Raw genomic sequence first — 17934 nt, 5'->3', positions numbered from 1 at the left:
CTTTTTGGGGTCACTTGAGCAATTTCTTTACATAGCATCACCTTCCGTAACAGAACATAACTTTTAAGTGTTTATATTTATTCCTTGGCAATGTGTGTTTCCTTATGTAAAGCTGGCTTTGGTATCTAAAATGAATTACTTGGATATCCTGTTAATAGTATTGCTGTTTTTTGCCCATTTATAAACAGATTTTAAATAATTTTCTCTTTTGGAACAGCTTTTACCTGCCAAAAAGTTTTGGGAACCTGATGATTCAGCAAAAGATGGACAAAAAGGGATATTCCTTGGTGATGAGTGGAGAGAGACTGCATGGGGAACTCCTCGTAAGTGAATGATGTATATGTATTGAAAAATCAGTCATGTTTACTAAATGTTATTTCAAAGTAAATTAATATTATAAATTTTAATTGTGTATTAAATTTGATTTTCCTTTAATTTTAATTGTGAAAATGTATACTGCACTTGTGGTTGTGTGCCAATAACACTTTTTGAAACTGGGTTTGGAATTTTTTATTTAATTTGATTTTGGTCCTGTTGAATATTGTCTCTGTAATGAAATATTGCAAGTTGTATTAAAAAAAAAAAACAATAGTTTTATTTATTTGTTTTTAACAGACCATTCTATGTCCCAGCCTATTATGGTACAGAGAAAGCCTGGACAGGGTTTTCATGGAAACAGTGAAGTAAATGCTGTATTGTCTCCACGATCAGAAAGTGGTGGCCTTGGAGTGAGCATGGTAGAATATGTGTTAAGTTCCTCTCCAGCTGATAAATTGGATTCCCGGTTTAGGAAAGGAGCTTTTGTAAGTAAAGCAGCGTGTTAAGCTTGCCTAGTTACATACTATGGTCTTACTGTCTTATATGGTTATATTTTCTACTCTATTTGTCCGTTTTTCCTTTTTTAACTCTCTTCTTTAGAACGAAGTGTGTAGTTGCTATCTGTCTGTCTTCCTTGGTTGGAGGGGTAGAAGAGGGAAGTGGTTTGGGAATCTTGATTAAATAGCTGTCTTAAAGTACTTTCCTAACACCTTTAAATAAAGGTGGGAAAAGATTGCATATAACTTAATTTAAAATGTGTGATGGACTTTATTCTAGATCTTCCTATTCTATGTTTCCATACAGGTTTGTTTTGTACTAGATGTTTTAACTGTATAAAATAAACTTTATCTAATTCTAAGTGTTACTGCTTTAACAGCACCGCTATAGTTAAGGTTGAGTTAGCTCTTCCATTATAAATCTTGGCATTCCTTTTCACACTTTGGCAGTTATTAATTGCATGTGGTTGAAACTTGATGACCAAGTTATCCACCAAATGCAATTTCTTTGAAAACAAACTGTTTGTATTGTTTACGTGCACTGTAGTGTAGAATTAGGTCACCTTGTGGTGCTCCTATTGTGTTCTGTTCAATACTCAGAATCAAACAGATTCTTTTTCCTCAGGGCACTAGAGATGCTGAAACAGATGGACCTGAGAAAGGAGATCAGAAAGGCAAGGCTTCTCCATTTGAGGAGGACAAAAACAGAGATCTTAAACAAGGAGATGATGAGGATGTTACTAAAATAAATGGCAGAGGTTTGCCAAATGGAATGGATGCCGATTGCAAAGATTTTAAGTAAGCTTTTAACTGTTTCTCAAGAAGACGAGCATGTCTCTTAAGGGCATTATTACGCTTCTGGTTTGTGTGTCAGCTTAAACATTACACAGCTGCAGACTGATTCTTCCTACCTCACATCCTCCCTTTCCCACTGTGCCACATGTTTCTTAGGATGTTGTTAATGTGCGTGTCACTTCTCATGAGACAAATTCATCTTAATATAGTAATTATTCAAAGTAAATGGTACCTTCAAAATGCGGTGAATTAAAGAGGGATGAAAACTTAACCCTTTTAATTTCAAACTAAATTCCTTTCTCTCTCTGCTTCTTTTTAATATTCTTAACTTTTGCATCTTGTTGTAGAGAGTAAGTCCTACAGAATTTTAACTTCCTTCTAATTTTGCTAGTGGATACCACAGCCCAGTACAATTATTTCCCCACAAAAGTCTTTATAGAAACCATTTATTTGACTTAAGGAGAAACAATCTATTTCCCTATTCACTTAGTTAAATGTCACCTATTCACAGTATAGAATGGTGTTGTGGTTTGATCGTTTTCTTTGGGGTGTGTGTGGGGGGGGATTTGGACCAAGCTCGAGCTTTTGGACTGTGAACTCCTATATGACAGCACAGCCTGCCTGTTTTTTCCTGATACTAAACTGCATTTTAAATTGGGTATTTTTAAAGGACTAATCTTTGTTTTTAAATGACTGTGATGCATTTGTAACTGTCATACAGAAGAATTGACAAGATAAGAAAACTAGAATGCTGCTCATAAATTTGTATTAATGTGATGAACGTGACCAAGTGGTTGTGGTTTCATTAGTTCGTAATTGAACAAGTATATTAAAATGTGTGTTTGAATCCCATATGTAAGTATTTCCTACCCTTTAAAAAACATATTTACCTGAGGCTAAGAAGGGATTCTTCAAGTCTATTTTTCAAGACGTATTATTAAAAAAAATATAATACCAAGCATATATTAGAGAGCTCAAATTAGCTCCTTTCGGATGCATGCTGCAATATGAACAATAAACAAAGTTACCTTTGTTATTATATGTAGAAAATGCAGAATAAATTTTGTCCTGCTTTTCTTTACCAGTATGTATTTCCATTTTAAAATAGTTACTTGCAAAGTACTTTTTGTATTATTTGAAGAGAGAAATTAGCAAAAAATACACAAGTGCAAAAAAGCATCCAAAGCCAGTAAACATCTCAAAAAAAAAAAAAAAAAGCCATCTAATTTAAATGGGCTGTATAAAGTGGTGGTATAAAGCCCTCCAAACAGAGGTTTATAATTGAAGTATTGACACAACTTTAACTATAGCAACAGAACAGCACCAATATAAGGAGCAACCTATATTAGGTAAACATAAGTATTAACAAAGAAACTTTGTCCTGTCCTCCTCCTTGTATTTTTATTGTACTTACAGTTTTTTTAAACTAAAATATGTACTGAAATAACTGCCTTTTTTCCTTTTGTTCTTCACTTTGTTGATACTGTATGTCACTTGGGAAGAATAAGGCATATTAAATGGCTTCAAACTCAAGTTTTGTATGTTGAGCAAGACATGGTTGCTAGCTAGGATACTTAGATGGTAGCCAGTATGTTATAGACAATCATCATGAGATTGGTTGTTATATTAAAAAAAGAAAACCCTAGTGTAACTGCTTTATCTTTGAAGTATTTTGTACAAAGTAGTAGATCATACAGTGTTGTTGAATAAAATTGCTAAAAGACTGCTTTCTAGCTATACAGTCTTTAGAGTTGGTATTAGGCAATACGTTAAGTACTTGCAGATTTCTTTGCATTAATCTTGTGCTTCAGTGAGGAACAGATACTTCAACTTCGGAGCTCTGAAGAGGGAGGAGAACAGGTAGTACTAAGGCTGTGTCTCTATCCTAGAATTAGCAGTATACCATACTGGTCTGGCAGTGTACTGCTGGAATAAATGTAGTTTCATCTTGCAAGATGGCATTTTGTATTTGAGCCCAATTTTCATAAATAAAGCAAACTTGACTCAAAGTTGTATGTTTCCTGAGTAGCAATATATTAATTATTGAGTTCTGCCAACAGAATAACGCTGTTAAGGAATCATAGATTCTGTCACACAACTCCTTCCTAGTAGTTGACTTAGATTTTTGCCAGTAAAAATTGGTAGTCTAAACAATGTGGCCTGACACAGGAAGTGGGATACCACTCCAAATAAAGGTACCCTAAATCTAACCAAACACAGGGTTGGGAATGTGTTTAGCATGTGAATCTGTTGACATCTCGCTTCAGGTGTTTGCCTGTAGGTGTTTATAGGTGCACAGAGATTCCTCTGTAGTCAGTGGGGATGTAGTCAATAAGAACAATTCAGCTTTTACCCTGAAGTAAACACCTAGTGACTGGTCAGTGGAGTTGCTCTCTAGGCTCTGTCAATGGTATCGACTAGATTTGCATCCCCTCTGATGGGAATTTAAAGACTAGTGCACCTAGAGATGTGTGAGTGTAGCTATCTACATCTGAATCCTCACCAGCCCATCATATTTGCAAACTGAACTTTCAGAGGTTTGACATAGTAAATGATTTCCAGCTCCATATCTCTGTCTTATTGTCAACAGAAATCAAACACCTACATTTTGCTCCATCCTAAAGTTTTTTTCTGGAACAACAGGCTATATTTATTCTTAGGGAAACTGAGATGGTATCAGTGGGATTACATTATGAACACTTTTTTCCCCTGACCAATCATCTGGTGTAGTGTAGTCTATTAAATGAGATGCGTAGGAAATGAAATGTTTTAGTCAAATGCTAAATGACGCAGTTATTAGTCCATTTTACTAAAGGTGAAAAATGTATTGTTTGCTTTTGAGATGTGAAAGATACTTGCTATATTATGTTTGTCTTTTCCAGTTGAAGTTTTATTGTCTCTTTCTCTCCTTTGTCATGAGATGCACTTAGCCATTTCCTTTTTTTAAATTTCTCTTCAATACGTTTTCTAATAATTCCTGTCTCTTCCAAAATGCAATAAAGAGCCATCCCAAAAGTTACGGGTGACCGCAATTTGCTCCATTTCACTCAAAACAGCCTCAAAGATTAGTTTGTTTTTCTCACAGTGATTTGAAGAGCTGTATAGTCTTAAAGTTTTTTTAAAAAAAAAAATCAATAAAATTATGCTTTGAAATGAAATGTGTCCTTTATCTTCAGCCATCAATGCATGCTGGTTGAAATTGTTAAAATCAGTCTGTCGCTTCCCTTTGTAAAGTCTTTGAGTTCAGAGATCCTTTTACAATAGAAATGCTGTACTCTATCCATGGACAGCTTTATTTAAGACTGAAGAGCCTATCTTTTAATTTCATCTAAACAGTCGTACCCCTGGAAGTCGACAAGCCTCCCCAACAGAAGTAGCTGAACGCTTGGGCCCCAATCCCAGCACCACAGAAGGATTAGGTCCGCTTCCCAATCCCACAGCCCACAAGCCTCTGGTAGAAGAATTTTCAAATCCAGAAAATCAGAACCTAGATGCCATGGAACAAGTTGGTCTTGATTCTCTACAGTTTGACTATCCTGGCAATCAGGTACAAATGGACTCTTCAGGAGCTACTGTAGGACTTTTTGACTACAATTCTCAGCAGCAGGTTAGTACTGGACTTGAAGCCAGTGCCAAATTATTCCTTTAAGTTGTGCATTATCCTCTTTGATAATCAGTCATTTAAGCATATAATGCATTTAATTTTGTTTTGCCTGTGGCTTAGTCAAAGACAAATAAATGTATATTTAATCCAGAAGAATATTGGTGCATAATTTTTCTAGTTTAGTAACTTACTAGAATAGAAGCTTGGTTTATAATCTTTTTTTGTAAGTAAATCCCAGGATATTATAGCCCTGACTTTTGAAAACTGAAATGTGTCCTTTTTCTTTTCCAATAGCTATTCCAGAGGACTAATGCTCTGACTGTTCAACAGTTAACAGCAGCCCAGCAGCAGCAATACGCACTGGCTGCAGCTCAGCAGCCACACATAGGTGAGGTTTCTGTAAAGTACAGCAGGCATCCCTGGCAAAAGTGGGTGTGTTGCTTTGGTATAATCCTTTCAGTTTTACCCACAGTATTCTAATTCAAATAGATACTGATCAGTTGGCCCATTTTAGCAGTTCTCCTGAAAACTGCTTAGAATGACTGTGTAAGACTGTCCTGTCCTTAGAGAGAGCTTTCTGTTGTGTAAATTTTTGCCTACTTCGATCTGTTGTGTACAAAGAAATAAAAATTATTTTTGCTTGTGTAGCACAGTAGTTGAATTTTGATGGGAGAAAAAGTAAAAAAGCTTTTCTGCTCCAAGTAGTGATAGAAACACAAGATTTATTTACTAAAATAACAAAAATATACAGTTCTATTATGCTATTGCAGTTTAGTATTTTTGATAATCCACTTAAAAAAACATTGTATAGTAGGATTTTGAAATCGAACTTTTGTGTTAATTCTTTCTTGTTAATGGCACCTTTTAAACAGATAGCTCTTTATTCTCACAGATACCTTTCTTTCTGATGGAATTATTCTTTAGCAAGTGTTTTTGTCTGTCCCTTTAAAATAATTCAGTGAATTAATTAAATGCATGAAGTTCGTAGTGTGCTGGCAACTCAACAAGGGGGCTATATTTCAGTGGCAACAGTTTTGTCTACCGCTGTGGGGAAGCTGTGTGTTTGTGGTGAGGGAGGTTGGAACACACATGGAAGCGATTCCTTATTTAAGGAAGGGAGCTCCTCAAATTCTGACACTGTAGGGCAGATTTAAAGATTCCTGCCCTTCCCACTTCCACCACTAGGTTGTTGAGGTGTGTGCACTGACCTCCTTCCTCTGTGCAGGAAAAAGAGTTCTTGGGATCAGAAGGGCAGATAGAAATAGGAAGCAGCATCTGCAAAGGGATGTGTCCGTGTTTTCCTGCAGTATAGTGACAGTTAAGTTTTCCCATCAGCTTGTTTAGCTGGATTGTGAGGTCTATTCAGACAGGGATCAGCAGCCTATAGCTGGGGTTTAAAAGTGGCAGCTCTTTAGTGTTATGTAGCTGATTAATACAGTCTTAAAGCTGGGAGCATGGCAGATTGAGATGTTTGTGTGAGTCCACAAGTCGTGTCTTCTGCCTGTCTTTGACTGCTAAACTGCAGAGAAGCCCCTACTTTGTATAAAGTGCTGACTGAGCAGTCAGCTGTATCTAACCCCTTTGAAATGCAGCATCTTCTGATATGCATGTTAGTAGAAACTTACCAAGAGGCCTCCTATTTGGAATGACAGACATAGTTTGATGTGCCATGCTTGCTGGACTAGTTGCTGCCTCAGTGTTAGAGAAAGTACGTGAACCTGACTGATGGGAGAAACTCTGGGTAGTGATGCTTCGTTTGACTCTGAGTTTCTTCAGTTGTATCTTTGCATTACAATCCTTATACCAAATTTAGATTCTTGAAAGTAAGTTTAGCATCTCATCTGGCTTTTAAACAGCCAGTTATATCTGATTTAAACTATCTGGTTAGATTTTTTCCTATTGTCAGTGAAAAGAGATTTGTATCTCTAGCACGTGATTCATTCTGTCTGGCTGATTCACTTAAGACACTAGATGATTGGTCTGATACAGATTTAGTTGTAAAGACTAGTGTAGCTTTTAGATAGTTGAAGTTGGGCAAGGTAACTTCTGCTTTGAATAATCTCTTCTATAAAAGGGTGGGTACATATGAGAAGTTTCCTTGGAGTCTGTAGATCCAGCAAACCAAAGCTGTTAGGCCTTGGGATTAGTAAGAAAGAACTGGTAAGAAGAGATAGAAGTGTTGATTTCTGTAATGGCATACCTCCTCTTACAAACTTCCAAAGTACAAGCAGTTCTGATTTTAACAGATATGCTTTGTGATTTGATTGGTTTGAATATGATGATGCTTGCTAAGTATGTTAGCTGTAATTAAACTCTGTTTATTACTGTAGCAGGCGTATTCTCAGCAGGCTTGGCTCCAGCTGCTTTTGTGCCAAACCCATACATTATCAGTGCTGCTCCTCCAGGTACTGACCCATACACTGCAGCTGGATTAGCTGCAGCAGCTACCCTAGCAGGTAACTGAACACTTTTTAGTGTCTATCTTGATAATTTTAATGAATGAAACTAGAAAAAAGCTGAAATCCATCCTGTTTATTCTCCGTAAATGTGTTTCTAGGAAGGAGAGACTTGTAGGAATATTAATATTGCAGTTTTGAAAACTTTCACTAAAATGTGAAGGGATTCAGTTTCTGTTATATATGGATTCTGAGTCTTTCTTTCCACTGGACTTTTATATGCAACAATTAGGTTTCTTCTGTTCTAAAAATGCTTGTCCTTAATAAGGTTTCATCTGACATTAGTAGTATATATTATTTTCAAAAGATGAGACAGCTAGCCTTTCCTTGTATGTTTTTACTTGGTGCATTAATTTTCTAATTCCAGGTTTTCTCATTCCCGGGGGGCATGAGAATAAAGATGGTCTCCAGCGTGCTAAAAGGCCCAGACAACAGATACACCCCAAGCCCAAGAAAATCTCTTAAAAAGTTAATAGATCTCGCTGTGAAACAACACTACTGAGTATTCAAGTCCCAGCTATGCTCAGACCTGAGCATAAGATTTTGAAAAAAAGGTGTATCTCCAGTTGGTGGTTTCACAGGAAAGGCGTTAGAAAGAACTAAAATATATGTATACGTAATGCATTAAGTGTACAATACAATGATATAGAGAGCTCATTCTTCTACGGGTTCTTTATCAATAGACTGGTAGAGGTAAGTGGGCCCACTCTGAAGTGTGTGATGTAGTAGGAAGGGGAGGCAGAGGCAGGCAATAGTTGCGTTTATAAGCAACGGAAGCATGCAGAAAGGAGGAATAATAGATGATCAAAGTCTCAGTATGTCACTATCAGGAGGGTGAATTTGGTCATTCTGTGATGTTCTGAAATGACCTTTTTTCCAGGCATAGAAACTGATTTTGAGTGTTCTTTGGTATACAGGCTTTGATTACTGAAAGTTTTTTGTTTGTCATCTGAGTCTCACAAGGGTATTTCTTTTTTCATAGAGAAGGTATGGTTTGATGTGAATCCTTTAACCCAATTGTGTTAATGTATTATTTTGGCTAATATGGGAATTAATTTCTTTTTAATACTGATTTCTATTTTGACATTTAGAAGATAGATCAAGGAGGGATGCTACAAACAATATAAACAATTACTTTAACAAGCTGCAATAGATAGAACAATCGTGTTTTCTTGTTTTAGGTCCTGCTGTGGTTCCGCATCAGTATTATGGTGTTCCATGGGGAGTGTATCCAGCCAATTTATTTCAGCAGCAAGCTGCAGCAGCAAATACCACAGCAAATCAGCAAGCGGCTTCACAGGCACAACAGGGACAGCAACCGGTATGTTCTTCATGAAAAGGAGATGTGCATTTAAAGCCTTACCTTAACGTTTTCGGTATATAAGGATCAGCTTCTAGAAAATTTTACATAATTCAGATGTGTTGTATCAAATAATAAATGAATATCAAAAATTCTCTATTTCCTTACATTACCGATTATCATCGTCTTCAAAAATTCATTTACTGAATACTAGAAATATTCAGCTTATTTTGCACTCCCAATTTTTAAAATAAAAAAGTTGAAAATAGTTCCTTTAATCCAGGTTATTGTGCTGTTATGTTTGTCTAGATAATGCTGCCTGTACAGTTACTCAAAAATCAATGCAAAGTTTGAAACTAATCTAGAAAGCTACCATAAGGGGATGAAAAGAGATGTTTTAGTAATTTGTTAGGGGGATATTTTTTCTTTCAAGTTTGGGAACAAAAATTATCTGCGTTTTAGCTGGAATGGAATGCTACACATTTTTCTTTGTCTCTTTTAAAAAGTAGGGAATTAAAGGTGTTATCAGTAGTTCTGTTGCTTCATGGGGAAGAAGGATTGCCCTGCATATTTGTCTGTGACATAATAATTGTATTACAACCTCTCCATGTGCCATATGTTATTTTTGCCTTGGTAAATCAAGAATAAGCAATTGTTACAAGAACTTGTTGAAATTCCCATTTCTTTAAGTACCTTTCAAAAATGCTAATTTTCTATTGTTACTCTGGATGTGTTTTTAAAACCGTTATATGATCTTTCAGTATAAACAAATGGCCTTTTTCCACAAAGGAAAAACACAAGTCTTATAATGATTTTATACTTGAATGAATGTAAATATGTATTTTATTTTTTTTACTACCAATATGGTTAATTTCAATGCCATTCTAATAAATTTTGAGAAGTGACTTTGAGTTACCATGAAGTTCCAGAGTAGCTTCATCACTGTTTTAATATTCAGGTGGATCTTTCCTCCTACTGATCATTGTTATCAGTGAACTGCATTGATAACTGAATGTATATAATCTCTCCAGTGTTTTTTTGCTTTCTCTAGAAAATCAATATCCAATTTATGCAAATCACATGTAAGCTATTTTGTGGGGATATACTGTAAATTGTATTACCTTCTTGTTTTGGACCTGGAAAAGATTATTTTAACCAAGAGGAATAGAGTAGTTGCAAGCATTTAGATTGCTTTTCAATCAGATTCGCAGAGGTATGCTGTCAGAACATAATAAAATAAGCCTGTGTTGCATGGTGATGGAGTGTTATGTGAATTATTAAAACTTAGTGGGTGCGTTTCTTTACAGAACTGTTGGCAGTGTAGTGTTAATTATTTAAACTAGTTACTACAAGCTCTGAAGTATTCAGACTTACATCATTCAATTGCCTGAAACTAATGTAAACAAATGCATTTATCAGGGAAGTTCAGGTATTCAGTTAATAAATAATACAGATCATAAATACATCAGTCTTACAGATGTTCCTTCTTTATACTCATTGCCATTGATGGAACATACATGAGTTCTGCTGTCCAGAGCAGGGCAGATATTTCATTGTCACATTTATCAGTAAAATAGTTTATGCCTTTTATTCTTTGTATGTATCTGTGAAACCAATAAGGTGGAGTATTCCCAAAATGAAAATCAGAGTTAAGTGGCATTGAATGTGCAAAGCAACTGTTCTAGACCTTTTTTAGCATATAATGGGCTTGCTTTCTTACCTTTTTAAGGAAGGGGTGTCATATTGGTCTTTTCCAGGTTCTGCGTGCTGGAGCAACTCAGCGTCCGCTTACTCCCAGTCAGGGTCAGCAAGGGCAGCAGGCAGAGTCACTTGCAGCAGCTGCAGCAGCAAATCCAGCTTTGGCTTTTGGTCAGGGTCTTGCTACGGGCATGCCAGGTATGTATGTTATCAGTGGATTAAGAGATTCACTGAAAGTTAACATATTGGTGTTATTAGATACCTGCTATGTTTAGGATAAGCTGCTTAGAATTGAGTTTTATATAGTTTTATGTTGTTCATTTGGATTAACATACTGGCACAGGATTCTTAGAGCACAAGAAATTCCTCTAGCATTTTTGATTTGGAGCATTTTCTCTGTATTTGTTGTTACAAATGTATGCACAAGAAGTATCATAGATTTTTGCAGGATAATTTCATATATAATGAAGCAACTACATGCTGTCTTAAAAGGCCGTGAGTTGTCTGAATGGTTACTCTGATGCAACAGGAAGTATTAATTTGTCTTTCTGAAGTAATTTTTTTACTTGTGGCATATAATAATAAAATCTAAAGTTCAGAATCCAAAATTAGGTCATTTAAAAGAAAATTACTGCTTAATCATCTTTGAAGATCACAACATGCTTGAAGAAGCAGCACTGCAAAGCTTGGAGCCTCAGATCCTTTAAGTGTGCATGGCTTCTGACTTATCCGGGGAATGGTTATTCTGAGTCTCAGTACATGTGTCATAAATGCACAATGTGTTAGCTTGAAGTTCAGCATTACTTTCAAGTGTTTGGTACAATTACCTGAGCAAGAACAATCTCAGTGTACTTGGCCATTCTTCAGTATGAAAGTTCAGATTTTACACAGTTAAGTTAGATAACATTGATGGTAGCTGCAAATGCATTTGACTTGTACAGGTTCTCTCTCTCCTCTGTCAGCACTGCTGTGAAACGCCTTACAACCTATGAAGTCAGTTAGTTTGTTGCTGCGTGCTCGGGGACTGCAATTGTGCTTTTTGCCTCATGATCAAATTTTACACCTCCAGCTGCAGAACAGACTGGCTCTTGTGTTTTTGTTGTCTGTTTTGTTTTATAACTGCCATTTTTATTTCTTCTCATGCAGTAGTATCTTCAGCTTTTAGTATTTTTCTCTTTTGCCTAAAATGAGGAATCAGCAAAGTGTGCTGTCACAGCACCTGTCAAGTGGTATCTCTGCGCCCTGCCAAAGCAGTGGAGAAGGCCTGCAAACAGTGAGGCATATCAGAGATGCTATAAGCATCTTAGCAAAAGCCTCAAAGGCTTAGCTGTACCTTTTTGTGTGTGTGTTGGGGGGGCGATGTTTGTAGTTACTTACTAGTAGGACATGGAGCTCTGAGGCTGTGATCTATGAGTGGTCCATGCCTTGTAAAAAGCCTGTGACATTTAAATTGAGACGGATCAACATCTGAAACCTTGACCCAGCCCAAATAAATATGTATTTTAAGTACTTCAAGGGTAGTTCTTAAAACCCACAAAACCTCTCCAAACAGAGGATTGAAAGTAATACTGTGTGGTCAAATACATAAACTCACTCATGCAAGAACCTGTCCTGTGAAGATTGGACTTGAAGACTTCTTTCCTCCTCCACAAGCCCCAAGAGGTTTTCTGTGAGGGCAGGAACCTTTTTACTCAGTTTCCATTGTAGGTTGGTTCTTTGTCCCATCTGCTGCATGCCTGGGCGGCCAAAGAAAAACTTTATTCGTGTGAATGTATCTCAGACGGTTCTGTAATAGGAATTGTGTGCAACTGGCTTTCAACCTTACTGACCACACTGTTACAGAGAATGGGGCTCAAAATGTAAACAAAAAGGGCATATATTTTCTCAGTCATCATAAGGTGGTTTTGTAGTGAGTGAGTGAGGGAGCACTGGTGATTCCTCTTTTTAGGTGAAGGAGGATGATAGAGGATGATGAAATGAATACAAGCCATTTTAGATGGGAATCATGAGACTGTTTTAGATGTCTATATTTGAGCTAAATACTTAAGGCTCCTTTTAGAGCTAGTGAAGAGAAATAGGAACTTTTAGTCTTGATTCATCTGACTATTTTAGTTACCTGATTCAGGATAAAGTGGGTTTTGCCCCAGAGGTACCTTTTTCTATTCCCTTACTATAAATTTAAGTCAAGATCATTATATTACATCTAGATACCAAAATGTGATTAAGTGAATCCCAGGTAATAACCACTGAACAACACATATAATGTAATAAGCAGAAAATGTGTGGAATTCTTGTTTCAATGGCCTTAGATGTTTTGCAAGAAAGTGTAGGTCCAAATGGAGTTTCAAGCTTTTAAATATTCGTTACAGCGAGAATATTTGTAGTTTGGCTTCACTGTGAGCTAATAAATGAGAGTATTTATTCAGCTTGTCCATACTGCTGTCTTTAAATCGCTTCAGCTGCTTTCTCCTTGCCACAGCCTTCACGTTGGATGAAACGAATGAGCTATCCCAGTTACGGGATTGTTTTACTTTTCAAATTTGATATTTCAAGTATTTATGTATTAGTTATTTAGGGAGGTGTATTCCTATAGCACTTAAGGCATATATCTCATCCTAAGTGCAAAGAGAAAGTGTCTGAAATCCAGGTTACTTTTCACATAATGTTTTTAAGTCTCTTTTCAGAAAAATTCAGGTTCTTTTTTAAAACCATCAAAAGTGAAATACATTTTACATTGGAGTTGTGCAATTACATTTTAAATTCTTCCAGTCCTAATTTAGCAAATCTTTCAGTAACAAGGATTCTTAAAAAACAGACAGTTTCTGATTGAATAAATGTGCAATACGAAGTCAGAGGGTGCTCCAAATTTCATCATAATATGATCACTATACATTCTTCTTTTCTATGAATAAAACCAGTCCTCATCACAGACAATGGCTGGACTTGGCTTAATCATCCAAATTCAGGAATCTGCATGTGACCTCAGTTGTCTAAGGAGCCATTGTGCTCAGTGGAGATCTCCCCTAGTGCTCTTGCTATGCAGAGGTTGCAGAGCTGCTCAGCTTACACCGAAATAGATGTCTAGCAGCAGGTCAGCTGAATCCCTCCAGAGGCTTCATTGACTGCATTGGCTAGATAAGATGCAACTCAGCTTTATTGAATTCACACAAGTGAAGCTGTTAGCACTGACTGTAACGGTGCATCTAGCATGCAGATGGGCATGTAAATTGAGTTGTCGGAAAAAAATGTGTAAAACATTAAAATCCACAATTTCTGTCTATTGGCATTGCATTTTTTATTACCTAGAGGAATTTGAAGTGTCACATTGCAGTGGGTCGTGCATTCTGTGCCTCCAGGTAGTATGAAACGGGGAAGTCAGATTTAATTGTGGCAGACATACAGGGAGTTACGGTATTGGCAAAGTTACAATGGTTATAGACAGTATAAATCATTTACTGGTAGGATCGTAAGTTCTGAATTTGATTTGTGAGAGAACAAGTGCAGAGATACGGCTGTGTATATCTTCGTCGGAACAAACAAAAGGTTATAGTGGTTCAGGTTTTGGTGAGCTTGGGAGACTGAAGTGAAGACTGCAGCATTTAAGGAAAGATGGAAGATTGAGTTGAATAAACTTTCAAATCTGTACGCAGAGGAAAAATAATTGGATCTTGGGAATATTGAGAAGGGAGAAGCTGTAAATTTTCTACATAGGAAGAGAGGACTCTACAGTGACTTGATGCTCCTGAGTAGAGAGAGAGAGGTGTCAGGATGGTAGTGTTAAAAGGGGCAGATAATTGAGTTGGCAGTAAGAAGTGTCACATCTGTTAACTTAAATTGAATAGAGAGAACTGACAAACTCTGACATACGTTTTGGTGTCATCAACGAGGGAAGTTGCTTAGAGGGAAGGGAGAGGGATCTGGGCAAAGCTTTGTGGTATTACATACAAAAATGTGAGAAGAGAGTGTGAAGTATCCAGTGAAAGACACTGAAGACATTACTGGATGGATAAGATCAACACTAAGAATGGGCTGCATGAGCCAAGACAACAGATTTCCTCTCATTCTTTAAGAACATTTAAGGCTTATTTGAAAAGAATCCATAAAATTTTCAGAGTCTGCGGTTTTGGAGACATTTAGAAATCGTTTCAGCAAAGCACAGTACTGGTAAACCAGATTGTTTACTTTCATGTTGCCTGCTGATTGGAGACAGTAAGTGTAGATAGAGCAGTTGAATTCTAAAATAAAAGGTGTGATTAGGAAGCAAAGAGCATGTTTTAGTTTTTTGGGTGCAGTGAAAGACCACAGTAAGCTTGAATGTGAAGGCACTGAAATGAGCTTTGATAGTTATTAATTTGGAGAGGAAATTGCACAGCCACAGGGAGATGATGTGATGGAGAGGTAATAAAAACTGAAACAGGAGGAGAGGGGGAACTGGAGGAGAAGATCTGGCAAGTCACCATCTTATCTTTGATAAAAGAGAGGGCTGGGAAATAGTTTTTGTCTTTGTGGTTACCTTTCTGGGGTGGGGTGCAAATTTTGTAGAATACTGTGAAGGAAGGGAAAGCAGAAGACAAGTTTTGCTATGAGAGCTGTTCTTCAGTTATTTAATCTGATCTGAGATGGTGTCTCTGAAATCGTATTTTTGATGTTAAAGCAAATAATTTTTTACCTTTGAGGCTGCAGATGTACTTAGCAAGGTCTCAGCAATTTCACAAATAGTTGTACATTGCTTTGTTTTAGTAGATTTGAGTAGAAAGCTGAGAGGGCCTCCTGTTTCAGGTCAGAATGTATTCATTAGGAATGTAGAAGCACCCATCAGTTCTCATGGGTAGCTTGAACCTTTTGTGGTGGACAGTATCTTGATGCTGATGGCCTAGCTTGTTATTACTAATTTCAAATGAGCTGTTTGTTGGTGGCATCACAGATAAGATAGTGGCAAGGAAGTATCAAGAGAAACTGGGTATTTTGTAATGCAAAGAGCAAGTGCAAGTTGCTTCCATTTTTTTAATTCAGCAGTCATACAATAGTCAATTATTTCAGGAAATCTGAAATTAATGTATTAAACTAAATTTACTGGGAATAATACTAATGCAGTTTATGCAATACTGTATAAGTTATCTTTTTGGGTCCGTCCCCCCGTCCCCCCCCCCAAGTATTTTACATTGGAAAATAGGCTTGTTTACATTGTGAGCCTGAAGTCACATAAAATGCAGTGTATTTAGTTTCAGATGAGCACAAGGGTGTAAATACACAATCAGTCCTTTTTTATACAGCTATAGTGTTATCTGTGGGTTTGAACATTTGAAGAGGGTAGGTGGACAAAGTAAATACTGGTAAGTATTAGCCAATTCTGAGTTCTGAATGTGCTGTGAGTAAAAGAAGAAATTATGTAGATACTAGTAATCAAACATTGCTAATGTATGCAGGAATGTATGTGGTATTGTAAAGAGCTTTCCTACTGCGTCACTAATCTTCTAATATTCTATGCTGTGTTTTCTACAGAACTACAGTAAAACAGACAGCAGTCACTGTCACCTTTTCCTACCTTGGGAATGTAGCAATCTTTCTTAGTGGTGAAGTTGGTAGAGCAGCACAGCACAATTTTGTAGGTGGAAGAGGCAGTGGCACCTATAGCAAAGGTTTCCTAACCCATTCAATTATAAGAACCTGTTTTGGTTGTTTTTAACTAGTCAAACTTTCAGACAAACTCTGTGGAGGACAACTGTCTTCCTATGCTGTTGGTGGGAAAGAGATTGTAGATGCACCTGGAATGCAAAACAAGTAGTGAGCAGTGATAACAAACAGGTTTGGAATGATAGTAGTGACAACCATGGGTCGAACCTAAAGATCTGGATTTTCATCACTCCTGTCCTGTTCACTATCTGAGTCTCCTTCGTATCTTCAGATTTTCTTAGTGTGAGAGAATCTGGACCGGTGTCTCCAGCTTCCCTGGAGAGTACCGTAACCAGAATCACAGAATCCCTAAGGTTGGAAAAGACCTGTAAGATCATCGAGTCCAACCATCAACGAACAAACACCACCATGCCCATTAAACCATGTCCCACAATGCCTCGTCCACACGTTCCTTGAACACCTCCAGGGATCGCGACTCCACCACTTCCCTGGGCAGTTTATTCCAGTGTCTCACCACTCTCTCAGTAAATAAATTTTTCCTAATATCCAGTCTAAACCTCCCCTGGTGCAACTTGAGGCCATTTCCTCTTGTCCTGTCACTTGGGAGAAGAGACCAACACCCACCTCTCTGCAACCCCCTTTCAGGTAGTTGTAGAGAGCGATGAGGTCTCCCCTCAGCCTCCTCTTCTCCAGGCTAAACAACCCCAGTTCCCTCAGCCGCTCCTCATCAGACTTGTGCTCCAGACCCTTCACCAGCTTCGTTGCCCTTCTCTGGACACAGTCCAGCACCTCAATGTCCTTCTTGTAGTGAGGGGCCCGAAGCCGAACACAGTATTCGAGGTGTGGCCTCACCAGTGCCGAGTACAGAGGCACGATCACCTCCCTACTCCTGCTGGCCACACTCTTTCTGATACAGGCCAGGATGCCGTTGGCCTTCTTGGCCACCTGGGCACACTGCTGGCTCATATTCAGCTGGGTGTCGATCAACACCCCCAGGTCCTTTTCTGCGGGGCAGCTTTCCAGCCACTCGTCCCCAAGCCTGTAGCGTTGCCTGGGGTTGTTGTGACCCAAGCGTAGGACTCGGCACTTGGCCTTGTTGAACCTCATCCAGTTGGCCTGGGCCCATCGATCCAGCCTGTCCAGATCCCTCTGCAGAGCCCTCCTACCCTCGGGCAGATCAACACTCCCGCCCAACTTGGTGTCATCTGCAAACTTGCTGAGGGTGCACTCAATCCCCTCGTCCAGATCATCAATAAATATATTAAACAAGACCGGTCCCAAAACTGAGCCCTGGGGGACTCCGCTTGTGACCGGCCGCCAGCTGGACTTCACCCCATTCACCACGACTCTGGGCTCGGCCATCCAGCCGGTTTTTTTACCCAGCGAAGAGTGTACTTGTCTAAGCCATGATTCGCCAGCTTCTCCAGGAGAATACTATGGGAGACCACCAGGCCAGTAGGCAGATGGTGTTTCCAGCTCTGTTTTTGGAGCAAGGCGTCTAGGCAGAAGAGATTACACAGATGTTTTAGAAATTGAGAAGGAGAAAATACGACTTGGAAGCCTGGTGATTGAGGTACTCACCTGGAATTAGAGGCCCAGGTCTTTATGTTCAGGTCCATATGTATTTCAGAG

At 38.1% G+C, this 17934-nt stretch overlaps 1 protein-coding gene across 6 annotated transcripts in view; it reads left to right on the top strand.

Moving 5' to 3' along the window:
* The window catches only part of PUM2 (pumilio RNA binding family member 2), a 75910-nt gene that overhangs the window by 32819 nt on the left and 25157 nt on the right, over positions 1-17934 (top strand). For 4 of the 6 annotated variants that reach the window (XM_059835921.1, XM_059835920.1, XM_059835919.1 and 1 more), the window contains exons 3-10: positions 218-323; positions 616-803; positions 1441-1613; positions 4947-5217; positions 5509-5602; positions 7545-7670; positions 8852-8991; positions 10728-10866. In XM_059835921.1, the coding sequence (XP_059691904.1) occupies positions 218-323; positions 616-803; positions 1441-1613; positions 4947-5217; positions 5509-5602; positions 7545-7670; positions 8852-8991; positions 10728-10866 (1237 nt within the window). The remainder of the gene's footprint in view (positions 1-217; positions 324-615; positions 804-1440; positions 1614-4946; positions 5218-5508; positions 5603-7544; positions 7671-8851; positions 8992-10727; positions 10867-17934) is intronic. The other 2 variants (XM_059835923.1, XM_059835922.1) reach the window with 1 other exon arrangement.

Source organism: Gavia stellata, chromosome 2 (assembly GCF_030936135.1).
Source record: "Gavia stellata isolate bGavSte3 chromosome 2, bGavSte3.hap2, whole genome shotgun sequence".
In the NCBI taxonomy this organism is placed as follows: Eukaryota; Metazoa; Chordata; class Aves; order Gaviiformes; family Gaviidae; genus Gavia; species Gavia stellata.
Note: the sequence above shows the minus strand (reverse complement) of the source record. Positions and strands in the feature narration are given on the sequence as shown.